Source organism: Aricia agestis, chromosome 3 (genome assembly GCF_905147365.1).
Source record: "Aricia agestis chromosome 3, ilAriAges1.1, whole genome shotgun sequence".
NCBI classification, from domain to species: domain Eukaryota; kingdom Metazoa; phylum Arthropoda; class Insecta; order Lepidoptera; family Lycaenidae; genus Aricia; species Aricia agestis.
In genome coordinates this window covers 24,198,072-24,219,831 of record NC_056408.1, presented here as the reverse complement: position 1 = coordinate 24,219,831, position 21,760 = coordinate 24,198,072, and the positions used below count along the sequence as shown (strand labels likewise).

The window sequence follows — 21,760 nt, the reverse complement described above, 5'->3', positions numbered from 1 at the left end:
AGAAGTGAACCATTCAGTCTCAACAGCTCGTGGTGATCGGACGTGCGTGCGCGTTCGTTCTGTAATAGATATTATATTGTCTGTGAAACACCGTCGTCAAGATGACCGGTCGCGGTAAGGGAGGAAAAGGTCTGGGAAAAGGAGGAGCCAAGCGTCACAGGAAGGTACTTCGTGATAACATCCAAGGTATTACGAAGCCGGCTATCCGTCGTTTGGCGCGCAGAGGTGGCGTGAAGCGTATCAGCGGTCTGATATACGAAGAGACCCGTGGTGTGTTGAAGGTGTTCTTGGAGAATGTCATCCGCGATGCCGTCACATACACGGAGCACGCCAAGAGGAAGACTGTCACCGCTATGGATGTCGTGTACGCTCTGAAACGCCAGGGCCGCACTCTGTACGGTTTTGGCGGTTAATTAGTGATCACCTATTATTATTGTTGTCATCGTCGTGTGAGCGTTGTGTTGCTACGTTAAATATAAGAATGTGCAACAACAACGACGTCATAATATTACATATTATAACCAACGGCTGTTAACCACACACGATGCAACGATAATAAATCACTAATATTATAAAAGGCCCTTTTCAGGGCCGCAAAAATTTCTTTATACATATAGCGTGGTTTGCAATATTGCATCTACCACGTGCTATATAATACGTTTCATGAATTTAACGAACGCGCACTTATATATCCTATATATTATTAATATCCTTTGAATATCATCGTCACGACAACATCCTATGTACTTATTATAGTAAGTATAATATATTATTGAGTACAATTATTATTATTATATACAATTAACACATAAAATAGGTAGGTATATAAAGTGAGAGAGGAGTGTATTGAACAATATAAGTAATAACTTTTGTGTGCCATCATGATTAAACGTCTTATGAACATTGAACAATATAAGTACTTACTTAACACTATTTTGAAAAGTGAATACTTACTTACATACTTAATTAAAATTATACGCTGTTATTAAACACATGCAATAATAAAATATTATATTATTAAGTACATACTTACTTATAATATTATCGGGACGATAGTTTTGAACTCAGGACTCGTATTTTGTCGATATAGATAAATAGGTAATAATAATAATAATAATTATCCATCCGTCCATCCTTTATTTTTATTTGTGTACACTAATTATTAATTATAAATTATTGATAGTTTGTTACTGTATATTAAGTATATTATTATAATATTTAAATAATGATGTACCCTGTACCTACCCTGTACACAACTACACGGCATACTCATTAATTGAAATATTATGTCGCTAACTTTGACGAATTTAAGACTGTATTGCGTACACATTGCCTTAAGTGTTTATGCCATGCAAATCTATAATATATAATATTAAAATTAAATATATTATATCATATTTTTTTTGAAAAATATTGTTAAGGAGTGTAAATAATAGCTTAGTTTTATTCCCTCCTTTTGTTTACACTTAGATTTAAGATTTCATATTAGTAATTCCTATTGGAAAATGTTTATCTTGTGTCTCATTTTATAATATTGCTGTCCCTTTCGCACGGGAATGTAGTGTGTTTCACACAATTGTTATTGCTGTCTCTTTCTTGCATAGTTGCACTCGAACTATTGTTGTCTCTTTTTACATGGCTTTGTTTTACATATTTTATTGTTTATTTATCTTATAAGAATGTTTGTTTACCATTGTATTAGCTTATAAGAATCCCATTTGATGTCATATTATGTGTAAAATGTTATATTCCAATAAACGGACTGCATTCGTTCGACAACAACCGATAGAACCCCACGGGCTCTAACGGTACAAATTTCATATATAAACACGCACTTTCTCGGTGCATACACATTCACTTCCGACAAGCCAAGCAGATGCATGCGTAAGCCCTGCTCCACCACCACCACACTCCGCTCCAAGCAGTACCAAGTTCACTCCTGTGTTTCCTTCTCGTCTCCTGCACCTCCTTCTCCAGGAATCTTCCATCCGGCATCCTTCACCCTTCAAGATACAGTCCACTGCTCTGCCACCCGGCGACCACGGCCCCGCCGAGTTTGTCGTGTCGCCAACAACTGGTCCTTCAGAAGCCGGATCACTGCGTCAGCTCGTGAAGAAAGAAGCTCGCCCTGAAGATTGCAGCCAGCCCTGGAGAAGAGAGAAGCTCGCCCTGAAGACGGCAGCCCAGTCCCGGAGAAGAGAGAAGATTGAAGAGAGAAAACACAGGAGAAGAGACGAAGCCCCTGCAGCCAAGGCCAGCGTCTACCTTCTGAAGAAAGAAGAAAGAAACAAGTACGCGCGAGTGTTGGTGGTTGGCTTTGCTTACCTCCACCAATTACTTGGAAGCAATCCTCATTTACGTGCGTGGCCACCTAGCGGTGTTAAACGGCCCCTGCAGAGCGCACGGAAGCATTGTGGACGACCTGACGCCTCCACACACCTACCCAGGTGAACAGTCAGACCCCGCCGGCACGGTACGGTAACGCTCTGGGGCCACAAGTTGGCACGCAACGACGGGTGCGGACATTCCTCCCGCACTCTGATGCACCCGTGAGCGCCCGCGCCCTCTACCGGGAGGTTCCTACCTTCCTATTCCCTGCATTCCTATTCCCGGTTCGGCATCACCGCGGTAGCAAGCTGACCGGGCTGTTAGTAGTAGGCTCGGTAGGTCGCGTTACGTATACTTAGGTAAAGACATTAAGTGAAGTGAAAGTGAAAAGTGTTAGTTTTAAGGTTAGGGCCCCTCGTGCGCAATGGAGAACGCGCGTGTGTTGCGCTCGGGCAAGTCCACGCCCTCGCGGGAAGAGACGCCATCGTCAGGGCAGACCACGACCCACGAGACCAACACATGGAGCAGAGGCACCGGCGTTGAAGACACGACGGAGAGCAGCACGCGTACCGACGCTAGGGCCAAACTAAATTCAGTACCCGCACAAATCGACAACGTAGTCGAAAATGTAGGAAGTGCGCCGGGCACTATAGTTAACGTCCCCGGGGACAGAGCAAGCAGCAAATTATCCGCGTTGCAGGCCGAATTAGAGTATCACAACTCCGAACTAGCTCGGGCTAGGGCGGCGTCCGCAGCTGCCATGAGTCGGCTGGAAATAGCTAGGATAGAGCTAGGAGAATCCACCGACGCGGACCAGCCACCCAGATCGAATAAAACCCGAGTTGAAGGCTGGATCTCGGAGCAATGTGTTAGGCCGTCAACAAGCGCTCAAAACCCGGGACGAGACCCGCGTCCGACCGAAAACATCGAACCGCGCGCCGGTAACACGTCGCTTAGCGACATGACATTGCTAGCCAACGCGATAGTTCAAGCGGTCAATTCGAGTAGGTCGGAAGCGACGCCTAAATTCATTCATGAGTTGCCCCACTTCGACGGAACAATTACGGAGTGGATGGCGTTTAAATCCGTTTTTAATGACACCGCAGATATGTTCTCGGACATTCAAAATGTAGCTAGGTTAAGAAAATCATTAAGAGGCGCGGCCCGCGAAACAGTTAGAGCTTTGCTATACACAGTATCGGACCCGTACGAAATAATAGATACGCTAGAACGGCGATACGGCAGGCCAGAACTACTTATTCTCTCCGAAATCGAAAACATAAAACGTTTACCCCGTATGACGGAAGACGGGCGCAATGTTAGTAGTTTCGCGAGTAAAATATCAAACACGGTAGCGGCCATAAAGTCACTTAACCAGCCACAATATTTGTACTCTCCCGAGTTAGTGGGTCGAATAGTCGACAAGTTAAATATTATTTTAAAATATAAGTGGTACGAGTTCAAATCTGAACGACCCGGAGCACCGGAGCTCGAATTAATGGCTAGATTTTTAAATATTATGGCGGATCAGTGCGGCGCGATGTTCGCATACGAAACAGCTAGGGAGGAAAGGAGAGGCAAGATGAAACCTCGCGCGGTAAACACGACTCGCACACGGACTCATAGATCGACGCGTTATGATAGCGATAGTTCCTGTGATAGATCAGATTGCGAAGTCACGTACGAGCCGCGTAATACCGTAGCAGCCGCGTTCAAACCCTCAGCTAAAAAGGCCGAACCATTCAGGCCGAAGCATCGCACGCCGCGCCCCGCGACAGAGGCGCCACGCTCCGCGACGGAAGCGCCGTCAAACTCGTCCAATAGAAATAATTGTCCCGTATGTTCAGGCTCCCATACGACTATTAATTGTGCAGATTTTATTAAACTTAGCGTATCGGAAAGATGGGACGCAGCTAAAAATAGTAAACTTTGCTTTAGATGTCTAAATAACTCGCACGGGCGAACTTTCAGATGTAAATATATTCCGTGCGGCATAAACGGTTGCGAAGCGTCTCATAATAAGCTATTACACGGCAGCGGCAGTGCAGCGCCGCCCGCAAGCGGCAATGTTAGCTCCATAAATCACGTTCGTGCGTCAAACACCTACCTCAAAGTAGTGCCGGTTGAGATAAGTGGCCCAGTGGGCACCACCGCTACATACGCCTTGCTGGACGAGGGCTCTACATTGACCCTAGTTGAGCGTACGGTAGCGGACAGTGTAGCACCCAGGGGTCGCAGCCAGCTACTTAAGTTGGAAGGGGTAGGCGGTAACCAAATTGACGACCCCGAATCGTGCAACATATCGCTAACAATCCGCGGCGCGTGTAGTCGAAATCTAGAAAAAATGAACGCGAGCACGATTAGTAATTTGAACCTTACGCCGCAGTCCGTAAGCAAGGACCTAGTTAGACAGTGCAGCCACCTAGCGGAATTAGAAGACGAACTGTGTTACGAGCAGGCTAAACCTACGATACTCATCGGCCAAGATAACTGGCACTTAATTACGTCTCGACAATTACGTATCGGAAATAAGGGCCAGCCAGTGGCGTCGTTAACTAAATTGGGGTGGGTCCTGCACGGGCAGGACGCAAGCTCGCGTAATTTAAATAATATTCAGTTCATAAGTCACGTAAGAACGTCGCAGTCCGAGGATCCCGCGTTAGAATTGATAAGGAATTATTTTAGCATAGAGTCGTTAGGTATAGAGCCGCGTAAACCTAAAGCGGATCCGGACGAGCGCGCGTTAACTGTTTTAAATAGAACTTGCAATAAAATGAACGATTGCGATCGGTATGAGTCAGGCTTATTGTGGAAAACCGACAATGAAGTAATGCCGGACAATAAGAAACAAGCTCTAAGCCGTCTGTACAATCTAGAGAACAAATTAGATAAAAACTTAAACTTAAAAATAGAGTATTCGAAACAAATAAATAACTTGCTAAGTTCGGGTTACGCAGAACTAGTGAGCACCCCAGCCACATCACCTCGCACCTGGTACTTACCTCATTTTTCAGTGGTTCATCCCCAAAAAGGTAAGGTGCGACTGGTTTTTGACGCTGCGGCTAAATGTGGGGGAAAATGCTTGAATGATGCGCTACTAACCGGGCCCGACTTATTGCAGTCGCTTTTCGGCGTTTTAGTTAGGTTCCGCGAAGGAAAAATAGCAGTAGTAGCGGACATCAAAGAGATGTTCTTACAAATAAAAGTGATTGAGTCGGATCGCGACAGCCTTCGTTTTCTGTGGCGAGGCGACGATAGAAACATCCCCCCGCGAGAATACCGTATGACCTCGCTTATTTTTGGGGCAGCCTCATCGCCGTGCGTGGCCATTCATGTTAAAAATAAAAACGCGCAAAACTTTAGTTCAGAGTACCCGAAGGTAGCTAAAGCTGCGGAACGGAACTTTTATATGGACGATTACTTAGACTCATTCGACGACGCGGACGAAGCCAGGCAAGCGGTCAATGCCATGTATAGGATTAACTTAGGCGCTTCGTTCGAGTTACGCGGTTGGGCGTCGAATGTGCCCGAAGTAATAAAAGACGTTTCCGATAAGCGAATTAGCGGCGCGACGACTTTAGGAAAAAGCGATACAGAAAGGACTTTAGGTCTCATTTGGAACCACGCTCGCGACACTCTAGGATTTAACGTGAATCTCAGAAACACGCCATCTAGTGTAATTTCAGGGGAAATTTTACCCACCAAGAGGCAAGTCACTAGCGCCGTCATGTCGGTTTTCGACCCGTTAGGATTAGTTTCGCCGGTAACTATGGTAGGTAAGTGCCTCATTCAGGAAATATGGCGTAGTGGCGTAGGTTGGGACGATCCTATAACTAAGGAACACCACATTACGTGGATGTCGTTTATTAATAATTTAAACTTGCTGAGGACTTTCGAAATAGAAAGATACGTACCTGCCCCGCCCTCTGGCGAGGGGGAGTTACACATATTTTGCGATGCTAGCGAAAAAGTTTATTCGGCCGCAGTTTATTTCGTTAGCATGAATAATAACACAAAGACGGCTAGATTAGTTACGGGAAAGGCGAAAGTAGCGCCGTTAAAACCAATTTCGATACCGCGATTAGAGTTGCAAGCCGCGGTTCTTGGTTCCCGCTTAGCAGAGTCAGTAAAACGGGAATCTGACTACAAAATTACAAAGTCGTATTACTGGTCGGATTCAAAAACGGTATTAGCTTGGATTAGATCCGATCCGCGTACTTTCAAGTCGTTTGTCGCGCACCGGCTAGCCGAGATCGAAAGTACAACGACCCCGGCCGACTGGCGATGGGTGCCGAGCGCCGACAACGTCGCGGACGACGCTACCAAGGGCATTCCGGTGAATTTCAGTTCGACACACAGATGGTTTACAGGACCTAGCTTTATTTTAGACGACCCCGCGACATGGCCGTGCGAAAAGCGGACCGCGGCTCCCTTACCCCCTTCAGGGGAGGAGAGAATAATTAAGCAGGTTCACGTCTGTGTAGACCATGTAAATAACGATTACTTGCCTAAAGTTGAAAGGTTTTCGAAGTATAAGCGCCTGGTACGCGCTGCTGCCACCGTCTTGCTCTCGGCTGAGGCATTTAAAGCCAAATTGCTCAAGAGAAAAGTAAATACGGAAATCTCTCCTGATCACATCAGACTAGCAGAATTACTGCTTATCAAGAGGAGTCAGAACATCTCGTTCGCGGACGATATAAAGACGATAGAGGCTGGGCAACGACCTCCGAAGAGGTCCCCCTTTCACAAACTTGCTGTGAAACTCGACCGCAGCGGGATATTATACCTCGATAGCAGAGTTAAGGAAGAATATAATCTGCCTGTCCTACATGCGAAGGAAGAATTTACCCGACTGTTAGTGCATCACACGCACGCAGTATTTAACCACGGCAATCACCAAACCGTGATGAACGAGCTCCGACAGCGCTACCACATAATTGGACTACGCAGCATCCTTCGCTATATCTCGTCTGATTCTCGTAAGCAGCCAGGAATAAAACGTTTCGGTGCTTGCGCACGAGGGGGAGACTGTAAATAATAGCTTAGTTTTATTCCCTCCTTTTGTTTACACTTAGATTTAAGATCTCATATTAGTAATTCCTATTGGAAAATGTTTATCTTGTGTCTCATTTTATAATATTGCTGTCCCTTTCGCACGGGAATGTAGTGTGTTTCACACAATTGTTATTGCTGTCTCTTTCTTGCATAGTTGCACTCGAACTATTGTTGTCTCTTTTTACATGGCTTTGTTTTACATATTTTATTGTTTATTTATCTTATAAGAATGTTTGTTTACCATTGTATTAGCTTATAAGAATCCCATTTGATGTCATATTATGTGTAAAATGTTATATTCCAATAAACGGACTGCATTCGTTCGACAACAACCGATAGAACCCCACGGGCTCTAACGGTACAAATTTCATATATAAACACGCACTTTCTCGGTGCATACACATTCACTTCCGACAAGCCAAGCAGATGCATGCGTAAGCCCTGCTCCACCACCACCACACTCCGCTCCAAGCAGTACCAAGTTCACTCCTGTGTTTCCTTCTCGTCTCCTGCACCTCCTTCTCCAGGAATCTTCCATCCGGCATCCTTCACCCTTCAAGATACAGTCCACTGCTCTGCCACCCGGCGACCACGGCCCCGCCGAGTTTGTCGTGTCGCCAACAAGGAGACTAAAGTCTACACCTCGGATAGAGTCGTACGGTGATGTGTTTTACGAACGTTCACTTAACGGACCACGAAATAGTACACGGAGGTCCGTCGTGAGCATATTTTATCGTCAGGACGTAATTAGTATAATACACTTTCGTACTGTTCGATCAAATTATGTCCCGTGATTGATTTTATAAAGAAAAATAACATTTAAACCGAACACTAGGTACGCTCGTACCACTCTATTGATTTGAAACGTACGCGGTTCGATGATATGAACGAATATGATGATCATTCGTCTTTCTATATAGAGTTTATCTTATGCACTATCATTATATAGATAAAAATATATCACTACTATAATAAATATTTTATAAAATGAACATTCTTGAATGTCGGCTAGTGAAAAGTGTCAAGTCTCGATAGGAGAAAATGTTTACTGACAAAGGGGCTCTCTATACGGCATTGCCGGCGTGCACTTACCACTAGCGACCTCTAGGCGATAATTCCACATCGTGATTCGTGCTACTTACAGTACCTACGTATAGCGCAAGCGTATTCGAATTCGTTCGTGTGTGAATTTTTCAGAGAGAATTATTATGGCCGACACCGCAGTTGCAACAGAGGCACCCGCCCCGGCGACGCCCGCCAAGAAGCCGAAGGCCGCCGCATCTGGTGCTGCGAAGAAGCCAAAACCGAAACCCACTCACCCGAAGACGTCGGAAATGGTCAACAGCGCTATCAAAGAGTTGAAAGAGAGGAGCGGATCGTCGCTTCAGGCCATCAAAAAGTACATATCCTCCCAATACAAGGTGGACGCTGAAAAATTGGCACCGTTCATTAGGAAATATTTGAAGAGCGCCGTAGAGTCCGGTACGTTGATACAGACCAAAGGCAAGGGTGCGTCCGGCTCGTTCAAACTCGAATCCAAGTCGTCGTCCGCCAAGAAACCGGAGGCCGCGAAAAAGTCCGCCGCTAAGAGCGCCACCTCCGCTGCGGCCGCTAAAAGCAAGAAGTCCGCCGCGGCGAAGGGCGGCAGGAAGGCCGCATCGGCCGCATCCTCGGCGGCTGGATCTCCGTCGAAGGGGGCCAAATCGGCTTCCGCTACTGCCAGGGACAAGAAGGCCGCCGCCGCCGCCAAGAAGAAGACACCCGCAGCGTCCGCCAAGAAGGCGTCCGCCGCCTCTCCGTCCAAGTCGAAGGGGGCCGCCGGTGGTGCCGCATCGAAGGCTAAAAAGTCTGCGAAACCACCCACCAAAAAGCCTAAAGCACCCAAACCGAAGAAGGCCGCTCCCAAATCGAAACCGGCAGCGAAGAAGGCCACCTCCGCCGCCAAGAAGTAAAAAGCGCGACCGACGAAGCGTCATAATTATTGACCGAGATACGTCTCGCCGTGTGTTGTTTGTTTTTGTGGTTGTGCGCAGCAGCTGTTGTAGTCTAACAACGACGAAGATTTGTACCGAGGTCACGTTATGGTGCCGTGGTGCGTTCGTGTATACTGCATTTATAATGAATTTATTATGTGCAGCCTACACGTTAATAATAAAAAGCCCTTTTCAGGGCTAACATATAACTCTTACATACGTGCATTCATAAATGAACTATAAACGTATTGTTTCAATCGTCGATGCGGATATTTTATATTAAATATAAGTAAGTAAGTAAGTAAGTAAGTAAGTAAGTATATTATATTTTTATACAATAAATACAATTTACAAAAAGTTTAAAGATATTAAGTTGTACATACTTAACATGTATGTACAAAATTAATCGATTATGGTGAACATTCATCGATCGTCCACCGTTAAAATTAAAGTTTTTGTGTGCGTTTCAATAAGTATATTTTTACAATACGAAAACCTAGTTTGTTAATAATACACTATATATACATACCTTTTAGTTTTTAGTTCGGGGCGGCGCGGCGTTCCGTCGGATGCCACGCACGGAGGCGGATGAGGCGCGCCAGGCGATCCATCACCGGGGCTGCAGCTGCAGCCTGCAGCGCTCAGCAGCCACACCACGCCGACGAGAGGAAAAGCAGAGCCTCCACTTACATCCTCCACCTGAAAAGAGTTTCGTTAGCACAGATTAACAAAACATTTTAATTATTTAATTAATAGAGTAAAAAAAAAAAAAAAAAAAAAAAAAAGATTATAATTCAGGGAAACTGATAATATCTTAATAATAATAATAATAATAATAACACATTTTCTATACGTACTAATATAAGTATAAATAACTTACCTGGTGTGTACTTGGCTTCGGCTCGTACATGCCAGTTTGCCGGTGAAAACCGAGAAAATCTAAAATACCATATACTTAATAATAATAATAATAATAATAATAATAATAATAATAATAATAATAATACTACTTAATAATAATAATAATAATAATCATCTTCTCATCCATTCCCATTCCCTTAAATGTTTATAGGTACCTAGTACAGTGCCTATTCATTACAAAATAATATTATAATACTAGATGAAATCGTTGTCATCTTCCGTCTCATTCGTTTTCGTCAAAACCGAAGCGACTAGCGACAACACAATGTCAATATCCCCACTCAACATCGGTCCCCTTTAGCGGCATATAAAAAGGCCGTGGAAAAAAATTAAGTAAGTATTACCGAGTCGAGCTTGCCGCGACGCGCACGTCGTAGCACTCATAATATTTTATACGCGAATTTGTTTGTTTTCAACAGACGATCAAGATGTCAGGACGTGGCAAAGGTGGAAAAGTGAAGGGAAAGGCAAAGTCCCGTTCCAACCGTGCCGGACTCCAGTTTCCCGTCGGGCGTATCCATAGGCTGCTGAGGAAAGGCAACTATGCTGAGCGCGTAGGTGCCGGGGCACCGGTGTACCTCGCAGCCGTGATGGAATACTTGGCCGCTGAAGTTCTCGAGTTGGCCGGTAACGCAGCTCGCGACAACAAGAAGACCAGGATCATCCCTAGACATCTCCAGCTGGCGATCCGCAACGACGAGGAATTGAACAAACTGCTATCCGGCGTCACGATCGCCCAAGGCGGTGTCCTGCCCAACATTCAGGCCGTTCTTTTGCCCAAGAAGACCGAGAAGAAGGCATAAAATGTTTTGCTTTGCTATAATATATTACTATACAGTAATTTATTATATTATAGAGCGTTACTACTTCTCAAAAGGCCCTTTTCAGGGCCACAATATATATCTATGAACCCGTCTTTTTTGTTGTTGTCATGCTATCGCTGAACAACAATAATATTCTGGTCTGTTTCATTCGTCGTTAACGAGCGAATTATTATTTAAGTATCTATTGATAATAATAATAATATAACATAATAATATTATGTATGTATGTTTGTTTGTTAAAAATTAAAATAAATTTTAAATTTTGTTAGTCTCGATAAAACTCGAGAACGGCTGAACCGATTTAGCGTGAACAGTCTTAAGTCTTCAAAGTAGATTTAAAAAACAAAAAAAAAAAAAAGCTAAACCTAAACCTAACCTAGTTAGGTTAATTAGGTTTAGGTATATTTAGGTTTTGGTTATTAATGGTAGATAGAGTAAGGTGTGAATGTGTTAATATTATAATTATGTTAGTTAAAGCTTTTACTTTACCTATGTTAAGTTTTGCTATAATATAAATTTTATATTATAATAAATATATAATAAAACAATTATTTTTTTTTTATAATTTGGGGGGGGGGGGGGGGTGTTTTGAAGTACGAAGAGGGGGGGGGAGAGGGGGGCCGTTGGCGCTATCCTCCTATATAAAGCTGGAAAGAGACAGAGAACGAACCATGTCGGCGGAACGGTTATTCTTACACGCTATTGGCCGAAAGCGATTCGATTCTACAGCTCGAGGCCCCTAACGGCAGCAAAGTGAATATAAAGTGATTTCCGGCGGGTGCAAATTTCATTCTATCCCTCGGCCGCTATCGCGATAGTCGTGTGTTGTGAGAATTACAATTATTAGTTATTCGAAGAGGTCATAATGCCCCCCAAGACGAGCGGTAAGGCTGCGAAGAAGTCTGGAAAGGCGCAAAAGAATATCAGCAAATCTGACAAGAAAAAGAAGAAGCACAAGAGGAAGGAGAGCTACGCTATCTATATTTACAAAGTGCTCAAGCAGGTCCACCCGGACACCGGTATCTCCAGCAAGGCCATGTCTATAATGAACTCGTTCGTTAATGACATTTTCGAGCGCATCGCCGCCGAGGCTTCCCGTCTCGCCCACTACAACAAGCGTTCCACGATCACGTCGAGGGAGGTGCAGACGTCCGTGAGGCTTCTGCTGCCCGGTGAGCTCGCCAAGCACGCCGTCAGTGAAGGCACTAAGGCCGTCACTAAGTACACTAGCTCCAAGTAAGTTAGAAATTATTTGGTTGCACGGACGTTGACGGCGAAGAAGAAGTTCAAGATGTTGTGTGACGACGACAGCGACGATTCCTTCGTTCGTCTTCTCCGATTCTCCGAAAGGAGAGAGACTAAAAGGCCCTTTTCAGGGCCACAATATATTTCTTTTCATCTTGTCCCAGACGGGGCACGACCCAAATTTGTTTCGATCTAATTTTACGACACGATAATGATCTAGGTACATTATAAGAATACACACGTAATATTATTATTATTTGTTCATGATGGTTGGATGGATGATGAGATGAGAGCAGGTCAGTAGTATCTATTGATTAAAGAAAAGTAAATAAATAAATAAATACATACATACATACATACATACAATACACATTATAAAATATAAAAAGGAAATAATAATAATAATACTTAAATAAAATTAATATTTAAATATCACCTATTTTCTTATTGTGTTCCATTTGAAGGCTTAGAAATGTTTCTTTTTATTCTAACCTAACACAAATCCCGCGCTGCCTGCATACTCCTCCCGCCCGACTGCCCGACTCCCGACTCCGACTCCGACGTTAATATAATATACGCAATTTTTACTTCGCCTCATTTATACCCGTGGATCGTCACCCCCACCACCACCATCCATTAGTCTATCTGAGCGCTGATTGGTCGATGGGCAATTTTCCGCCGTCCAATCAGCGCTCAGATGGATTAGGCAATCGGCTTGGAATTGATTGGATTTACATATACCCCCACCGCGATATCAGTGAAAATTATGTATATAAACGACGTCATATGTGTTATACGGTTATTTCACCTATGATTTCGTTGACGTGCTGAAAAAATGCGTTCGTTGAATTGCTGAAAAAGGACATAATCTATTATCGCAAATAATTTAATAGTCTTGAATCTCGATGCTTCGGTCGGAATTTTTGCTGGAGTTCTGATCATATGAAGACAGTTTTCCTAAGTGTGTATAAGGCCTGTGTGTTATTACTGTAAGTATTTTTTTTGTTTCTTATGTGCAATTTAAATAATTTAATGTATGCAATAATATTAAGTTTATAATTATTAAGTGAGTGACCGAAATGTCAGTTGTGAGACATGTGAGTCGCAGAATTTCTGAAATTCTGCGACTCACAGAACTACGTTGGACAACAACTGAATAAAATGCACTCGTCTCGCAGTCCAACTTTCTGCGACTGAAATTCTGCGACTCACACCTCACAAGTTACTCTCGTTTGGCTTCACCCAAAGATAAGTTAGCCTTAACTATAACCGTAACCTTTACCATAACTGTAACTGTAACCACGCCCCTGGTGCAACCCACCCTAAAATAATTTTTGACTATATATTTGTATTTGTTGTTTGTAAATTATCACCGGTATATCAAGCTTATGTTTATTACGAGTATTTCTCCCATGGGTGTCACATTTTTTTATGAATTGATTATATATAAGTATATTCTATTTAACATACAATATATTTGTTAGGACATTTTGAGAAGCAACTGTGCTGGGGCCACAAGTTCGGCTAACGTTAATACCCAATAGCGCTATTATAATATTGCGATAAATGTAACACGAAGTGGGTGGCTACTGGCTACACTTATACGGCCAACGTTTTAATGCCCATTATTGGCGATAAAAATAGCGTAACCCATTCTTTGGCCGCTTCATCGCATTAATTCTCGCGTTAATCTCTTTGATGGAGTGTCAAATCGCGTTTGACAGATGGCATACAGCTCTAAGAAATTTATAGTTTTAATATAAAAAGACAGTGTATTAAGAGTTAAAATACATATATTTTAAAACGTCTAATAACAGTGAACAGTATAAGTAAAAAAATAATAGCAAAAAGTGGCATAATATAACAAAAATACCACAATAAGTGTAACAGTGACAGTCAGCTGTTTAACGTTCGTTCGATTTGAAAGTGCATAACATTTTTCTATATTAAATAAACTCTATTAAATCTTATTCCTTAAAAAATAAAAAGAGTGATATCTAAAAATGCCAAATTATAAATGTACCTTGTGCGGCCAATTTGTCAGCATTGCAGACGTTGTCAAGTGCAATAAGTGCCTAGGCACCTCCCATCGCGCCTGTGCTAGAAAGTACGATCCAAAATGCACTAAGACCTGGACGTGTCGTACTTGCACCACATCACCCAGCTGTCCTGTATACGCTTCACCATCCGACTCCTTTAGCGACGCGAATACCGGCGGATCGCCTAATGTCCTAGCCGAGGAAATCAAGCTCCTCAGGGAGCTAGTAACTGAGGTTCGCGGCGAAATGAGGGCTATCAGGCAGGAGCTGGCCAATATAAGCTCGAATATGGGGGAAATAGCAAGCCGAGTGGACAACGTCGAGCTACGAGTGACTGCGGTTGAGGAACAACTGAACGCGCGCACGACTACCAGCGCGCCCGACCCAGCGATAACTGAGCGCGTCGATCAGCTGCAGATCCAGTTAAACGAACGTGAACAGGAGTACCTACTAAACGATGTCGAGATAACGGGCTTGACCGAGACAAAGGGTGAAAATGTCGCTCATTTGGTCGGATTAGTGACCAAAAAAATTGGTGTGGACTTGGACGATCGCGATATTGTCTCCGTCATGCGTAGGGGTATCAGTCGACCTACAGCTTTAGAAGGGGAGCAGTCTAGACCCCGCCCTGTCGTCGTCCGCCTGGCACGCAGAGCAGTCCGTGACAGCATTTTGAAGGCGGCCAGGGTACGGCGTGGATTGGACACCACGGGTATTATAGATGGACCCCCGCAGCGTTTCTACGTCAATGAACGCCTGACCAAAATTAACCGTGCACTGTTCTACCGGGCTAGAGAGCAGGTCCGTCGCCACAGCTGGCGGTATATATGGACCCGAGGAGGCCGTATCTTTGCTCGTCGTGACATGGGTTCTGCGGTACACCGTATTGTAAAAGACCAGGACATAAGTAAAATTTTTGGCTCCAGTTCTGTTGGTCTCACTCAGTAGGCTATAATAATGTTACTAAATTTATTTTTATTTTGTCGTGTAAATATTTTCTAAATTATTTTCTCGTTATGTGTTGTCTGTCATGTTGTTTGTATTTTCTTACGGATTTGGTGTGTAATGTTACTATAATGTTCCTTTGTTTTGAAATGTACATGATATTTATCTGCTTTGGCAAGAGGTGTAGTAGTGAAGCGCGAAAATTATATTATTTGTGTGATAATACAGACTCAACAGAAAATACAGTACATATTCCTATTACTATGATATTATTACATTATAACACTTATTTAATTATAATATTATTGAGGTTATTGTATGTAAACTTATTCTTAAGTATTCTATGCCGTTCTATTTATTATATATTAAGTCTATTCAATATATTATGTGCAATTAATCAATTGTACTTGAATAATAATATTGTATCTACTATTTTAAGTACCTTGGCTATAAAACTATATAATGTCTATTTTATATTACATGAGCTTTATTTTTTTAATATGTGCAACACTAAAATTTTAATATTTTACACAAAATATAATAATTTCGAATTGTGTATAACTATATGCGCAATATACATAATATTACTACTTATTAGTTATTTCCTCATACCTATTTGAATAAATGTTTAATCCAAGGAAAGTAAAAATTGGCTTTATTAATCCAGGATCTCTGGGCTCAAAACACGATGAGCTAGTGGTCGCCTTGAGTAGGTACAACTTTGATATAGTTGCACTTAATGAAACCTGGCTGCGGCCGGGCGAGGAAGGGCGGGCACCGCGTATGCGTGGCTACAACCTCCGGCACACGCCAAGGGACGCAAGTGTGCGATCCCGAGGCGGTGGAGTCGGGTTCTATATAAAGAAAGGACTTAATGCAATAACTATTAAGCATCATACAACAACATTAAGCGTCGAACAAATGTGGCTTTCGTTTAGGGCAGGTGGCAAAAGTGTATTTTTGGGCACGGCGTACCGTCCACCTTGGTTGTCAGTCAGAATTTTTTTAGACGAGCTTAGTGAAACGATAAGCACCTTATCCGGTTACGACTACCTATACCTAGTTGGTGATTTTAATATAAATTACTTTCACACTAACACAGCACAATACAGAATGTTAGAAGAATTTCTGTCATTACACAGGTTGCGTCAGTGCACTGCTGAGGCCACCCACTTCACCCATGAGACAGAAACCCTGCTCGACCTAGTCTGTACTAGCGCAGACCTGAATCGAGTCTGGGTTGACTATATACCCGATCTAAGTAGTCATGCTCTTGTATCTTTCGACATAAATCTCCCTAAAATTAAAAATCCAGCTAAAAAAGTTTCGTATAGACCTCTAAAAGACATCGATCAAGGTGACTTTGAATTCGTTATGAACACCATTGATTGGAATTACATAAAAGAATTGTCTGATGTTAACGAAATGGTGGATGTATTTAGTAGTAGCTTGTTGTGGGCCTATGATATATTGGCGCCGTATAAAACTATATACATTCGGGAACGCCAATATCCCTGGATTACACATAATATTAAAATGTTAATGAGAAAGCGTGACGATGCGCATAAACGAGCTCGTAATACGAAAATAGACACTCACGTTACATACTACAAAGACCTTAAGCGAGAGGTGGCACTTGCACTAGATCGGGAGAAAAAGGCTTACTTTGACAATTACATTAATATAAACATTAAGTCCCCCCGTGTGATGTGGAAGCATCTCAAAGAGCAAACTAACGTGTGCAAACCAAATTCTGATTTCGTATTACCCAATCATCTGTCAGACCCTAACCTCCTTAATAATTTTTTCCTCGATATCCCGGGAGCTAATTTTGTACCCTCATCTACCTCGTCTCTATCATATTCCCAGCCTTTTTGCTCATCAACTTTTAGATTCTCGACAGTTAACGATAGTGATATACTAAAAATACTGAAATCCTTAAGATCTAATGCGGTTGGTGCTGACGGTATCAGCTTGGATATGCTTGTACTAGTATCTCGTCTTCCAACATGCTTAAGTACTATAACCAAAATAGTAAATACATCTCTTACTACTAGCACCTTCCCTAAGTCATGGCGGTCGGCTATAGTAAAGCCGTTACCTAAAAAGGATTCAGTAACTGAACCCAAAGATCTCAGGCCTATTAGCATATTGCCATGCATGTCAAAAATACTTGAGAAAGTAGTGTGTGGTCAAATCAATAAATATTTAGAACAAAATAGTATACTGCCTACGTTTCAGTCTGGTTTCCGTAGACACCACAGCACAACCACAGCTTTAATTGACGTAATAGACAATATTTTGACGGCACAGGACTCAGGGGAGGTTACTATTTTGGTTCTTTTAGATTATTCGCGAGCGTTCGACACAATAAGTATACCTTTGCTTTTATCCAAATTAAAATATTACGGATTTGATGACAGCGTTATAGAATGGTTTTCAAGCTTTTTCCTAAATCGCACACAAACAGTTGAAATAAATGACAATAAAGGAGAGCCGTTACGTTCAGTTCCACGTCAGGTAGACAGAGGGGTCCCGCAGGGATCGGTAGCTGGGCCACAAATGTTTTCTATTTATGGTGCCGATATCACCCGCCACATACACAATAGTAAACATCACCTATTTGCGGATGACCTGCAAGTGTATATATCTTTTAAGCCCTGTGATGCTCATGCGGCTATAGCCAAGCTCAATGAAGACCTAGCACGGATAAGTGAGTGGTCAGAGTCTAATGCTCTGGTACTGAACCCTGACAAAACAAAATTCATAGTATTGGGAACCAAAACTCAAATTAAAAAGGTCACTGCCCTCTCTCCTGTAGTACACATTAAAAATAAAAATATTGAGAGAGTATATGAAGCTCGTAATTTAGGACTATTACTAGATGAGGAGCTTAAATTTGAAAAACACATAATAAAAACTGCAAGTCGATGTTTTTACCGCCTAAAAGTTTTATATAACATCAGAAGCCTCATATCTGAAAATCTACGTAGCACTCTGTGTGAATCCTTGGTACTGTCCAACTTAAATTATGCGGACGTAGTCACAGGGCCCTGCCTCCTGTCGAGATCTAAACGAGTTGTGCAGAAGGTACAGAATGCATGCGCTAGGTTCTGTTGTGACATTCCACCCCGTTCACACGTCACTCCCTATATTAATAAATTACGTTGGCTTAAGATGGATGGTCGCAGGCAGGTACATTTCGCCACTCTTTTATTCGGGGTAATTAAATTTAGAATACCGACCTACCTCTTTGACAAATTACAATGGGCTAGTGATAATAAGCTGACTGTCACTACTAGAGGTTCGTCTTATTTACTAAACACGCCGTCACATCATTCTTCCGGTTTCAGAGGGAGTTTCAGATATCTTGCCAGCAAAATCTGGAACAATCTCTCACCACCCCTTCGTGCTCTGAAATCAATAAATAACTTTAAGTTAAAACTGAAGGCACAGTTATTGAGAGAACAAATTGAAATGTAGATATAACTATAACTTACAATAAAATGAATACTATTGACAATTATTTTTATGTATATTGTATTTATGTATATTGAATATTTATTTTTTTATTTTAATTTAATAAAATATCCATTATAATTATTATAGCTCAGTAATTTACAATTCTAACAATAATCTTATTCTTATAAATTCAACTGAAATGAAAGTCCTATTTTAGTATTATTATTAGTTTAAAGTTCAATATTAACTCACAAATTATTTATTACAATTTATTTTGTTAATACTTCAGTCGGAATTTCCAGGAACTGCTATTGTATTCTATTGTTGTCGCGATCACCGGTGCTCGCGCGGGGCCTGAAGGATTAATATTATCTATAGACAGACCTTTAGTTTTGTAAGCCGAAGCCAAGTGGTTTATGAGTTGGTTTTCACCAGCGCGTACTGTAGACGTACTAATGCTCGACTACTATAATTGTGTCAACTTCGCTGGACCATTATCAGTTATCCTCTTGCTCTGAAATAGTAGATATTAAATTATTAAATTATATATTACAATATTGTTAAAAAAATATTTATATTTAATAACATAATGTAGATTAGTCATTAGTTACCTTGTAAGTTCTTGACGTCAGTAAGTTGACCTAATTACACGATACTCGAGGTAATAACTCAGTATTGTTTTAAGAAAAACAATTTTTACAAGCAAAGCAAATAAACAGCTGTGCTGCGTCATGCGTGAGCACTGAGCCCCCGTGCGAGGCCCACGCCGGTGTGAGGCCAACCGCCAGCGGTGCGGCGCGCGCGCCTGTATAGTGTATCATAGTCCGTAGGTGTTTACCGCCAGTCTGGCGCCGCACACCCTCGCACTCCCCTCGTCCTCGCCCGCCACCCTTTGTTTAAATCTCACCAGTCACCGGTGAAGCTAAAATATAAATTATTATTATAATTAATCGGCCACTCGATATTTTATTGTTTTATTTGCATATTTTTTTTATTATTTATATTAAACACTTTCGCATATACTAAATCTCAATGTTATTTCATTTAATTCATTTTATATTATTAATATTTTGCGCATTATTATATGTAATTATTGTATGTATTTATTTACTTATTTATTTCTAATAGGTACTGCTTGTTGTCTGTCAGTCGCTTGACAACTACTCAGGATCCACAGAATACCAGGGATCACGGTGCAGGACTATAACCTATACCGTGATCATAGCCTGAGTGGAATCCGTTTCGACGGTATATTCGCATCGCACTGCCTTTCACTACTACGACCTAGTGATAGTGTAGCAAGGTAAATTTTAGTTTTTATGTCCTTATTATTATTATTATTATTTTTCTTTTTGTGTTTGTAGTTTACTTTGTTTTTTAATGTTAAAATATATTTTTATGTATTTAAGTTTAGTGTGGTGTGAATGTGTGTCGAATAAATGTTTTATTATTATTATTATTATTATTATTGATGTACTGCCACTTGAGCTATCAAATTATTGCGTTAAGTTGTGGCTACACCTACGGTTAATGTATCGCAATACTAATTTATTTATTTAATTCAGGCATCTTGACCCATATTATAACACGTATTGTCTGCGACGTGGGGCGCGACGTTTTCGGAAATTGTCCTCGAAACCTCCAGTAGACGACTCCAATCGGCCAGAACTCCTCCTCGAAGGTTGGTAGGTGTCGTGCGTTGGGACTCTCACCACAAAGGAGCTAAAATTCACTTTGTGGCGAGACTCCAAGCGTCGACCCTCAAGACGAAGTGGGTTTTGCTCCTGATTTAGTCCACGACCTGCTCGACCGTCGTGGCCCAGTGCAGCCTGGACTGGTCCACGACGATCCTGGTTGCGGACGACGGGTTTCTTCTTCTTCCTCTCCACTTTTATAAACCCGACATCATCGCACTTTCGGTCCTTTTCGGAGAGAGGACACTCCTTTGCAGCGGCCTCCTTTTTTCCTTTGTTTATGGAACGCGGGAGGAGGCGGGGGGCAAGCAGCGACACTTGCGTAGTTCGGTCACGGCTCCGTTGCAGGCAGGGGCGCGAGCGGCGGGGACAACGGCGGCGGCGGCGATGACGTGACGTTGGCGGCATACCTACCTACATATTGAATAACCATTCCTTAATTGTGATAATTCATTACGTAGATCGCTGATCGTAGATTCTGATGCCTGCAGTCTACCTCGAACTTCGACCATCTCTTCTTTCAGAAACCTGATGTCCTTTAAAAGGGGGGACGACGTCGACGTGGTCCAGCGTCACGGGCGGCAGCTTGTGCAGTTCTTTCGCCACAAAAGCCGGCACCTCATCCGGATCCGTCTGCTTCAGCAAGGATTCTACCTGCACGCTTCTTTCTGTCGCGATGGCATATTCGCGCTCTGGCCGAGCGTCTCGTCGAGCGAATGCTTCCCTTGGCAAATCTCTTCGCTGGTCAAAGAGGACTTGCAGATCTGCAGTATGCTCGCCTCGTCCATTGCGTCGATGGCGTGCTGGATGAACGCCAGCAACTTATTTGCCACGAGCGCCATGGTGACGTGCAGCGGCAAACAGCCGCGCGATTCGCGAAAATATGAATTCATAATTAATATTAGCTGCGTGTGCATAACGTGGAGCTCGATCGTCCGCTGGCTCGACACATTACACACTAATGGCATTTCTCGTTACTGTGGCCCGAGCATTAAGATTCAAGTTTCCTTAAATTTCTCTGAAGTGTTACGGGCCAGCTTGTAGATTACCTGAACAGCTCGCAGCACAAAAATGTATTTAATATTTATATGGCCTCGCCATGCTCTTTGTTGGGTCTAGAACAGCCGCAATTCAATAATGTCATTTTTCTGCTACACAGATGCCATTAAACATCATGCTGGCCCTGTTCAAGACATACACCCTGTCGTGACTCGCGTACGAAGCCATCGTGTAGCTCCACCTGGAGGAGAACTGGAGGGCCGAGCTTTGTGCTC

General features: G+C 42.6%; 4 protein-coding genes and 1 long non-coding RNA gene across 5 annotated transcripts; 4 read left to right on the top strand and 1 right to left on the bottom strand.

Moving 5' to 3' along the window:
* The first annotated feature begins 18 nt into the window (after positions 1–18).
* Positions 19–20,130, top strand: LOC121725620 (histone H4). The gene is made up of 3 exons (XM_042112638.1): positions 19–416; positions 1,563–1,575; positions 20,110–20,130. Exon 1 carries the CDS (start codon positions 102–104, stop codon positions 411–413), a length of 312 nt encoding a protein of 103 aa, XP_041968572.1. The 5' UTR covers positions 19–101; the 3' UTR covers positions 414–416; positions 1,563–1,575; positions 20,110–20,130.
* Positions 8,591–9,571, top strand: LOC121725601 (histone H1B-like). Its single transcript, XM_042112619.1, has one exon. It carries the CDS (start codon positions 8,592–8,594, stop codon positions 9,333–9,335), a length of 744 nt encoding a protein of 247 aa, XP_041968553.1. The 5' UTR covers position 8,591; the 3' UTR covers positions 9,336–9,571.
* LOC121725615 (histone H2A) lies at positions 10,605–11,173 on the top strand. Its single transcript, XM_042112633.1, has one exon. It carries the CDS (start codon positions 10,706–10,708, stop codon positions 11,078–11,080), a length of 375 nt encoding a protein of 124 aa, XP_041968567.1. The 5' UTR covers positions 10,605–10,705; the 3' UTR covers positions 11,081–11,173.
* On the top strand, positions 11,880–12,477 carry LOC121725614 (histone H2B). The gene has a single exon (XM_042112632.1). The coding sequence runs from the start codon at positions 11,967–11,969 to the stop codon at positions 12,339–12,341; it is 375 nt and encodes a 124-aa protein (XP_041968566.1). The 5' UTR covers positions 11,880–11,966; the 3' UTR covers positions 12,342–12,477.
* On the bottom strand, positions 17,816–19,596 carry LOC121725627. Its single transcript, XR_006035412.1, has 3 exons — positions 19,404–19,596; positions 19,177–19,306; positions 17,816–18,744 (listed from the first exon to the last, which is right to left on the bottom strand). It is a non-coding gene; the product is annotated as an uncharacterized LOC121725627 (long non-coding RNA).
* Positions 20,131–21,760: the final 1,630 nt, after the last annotated feature.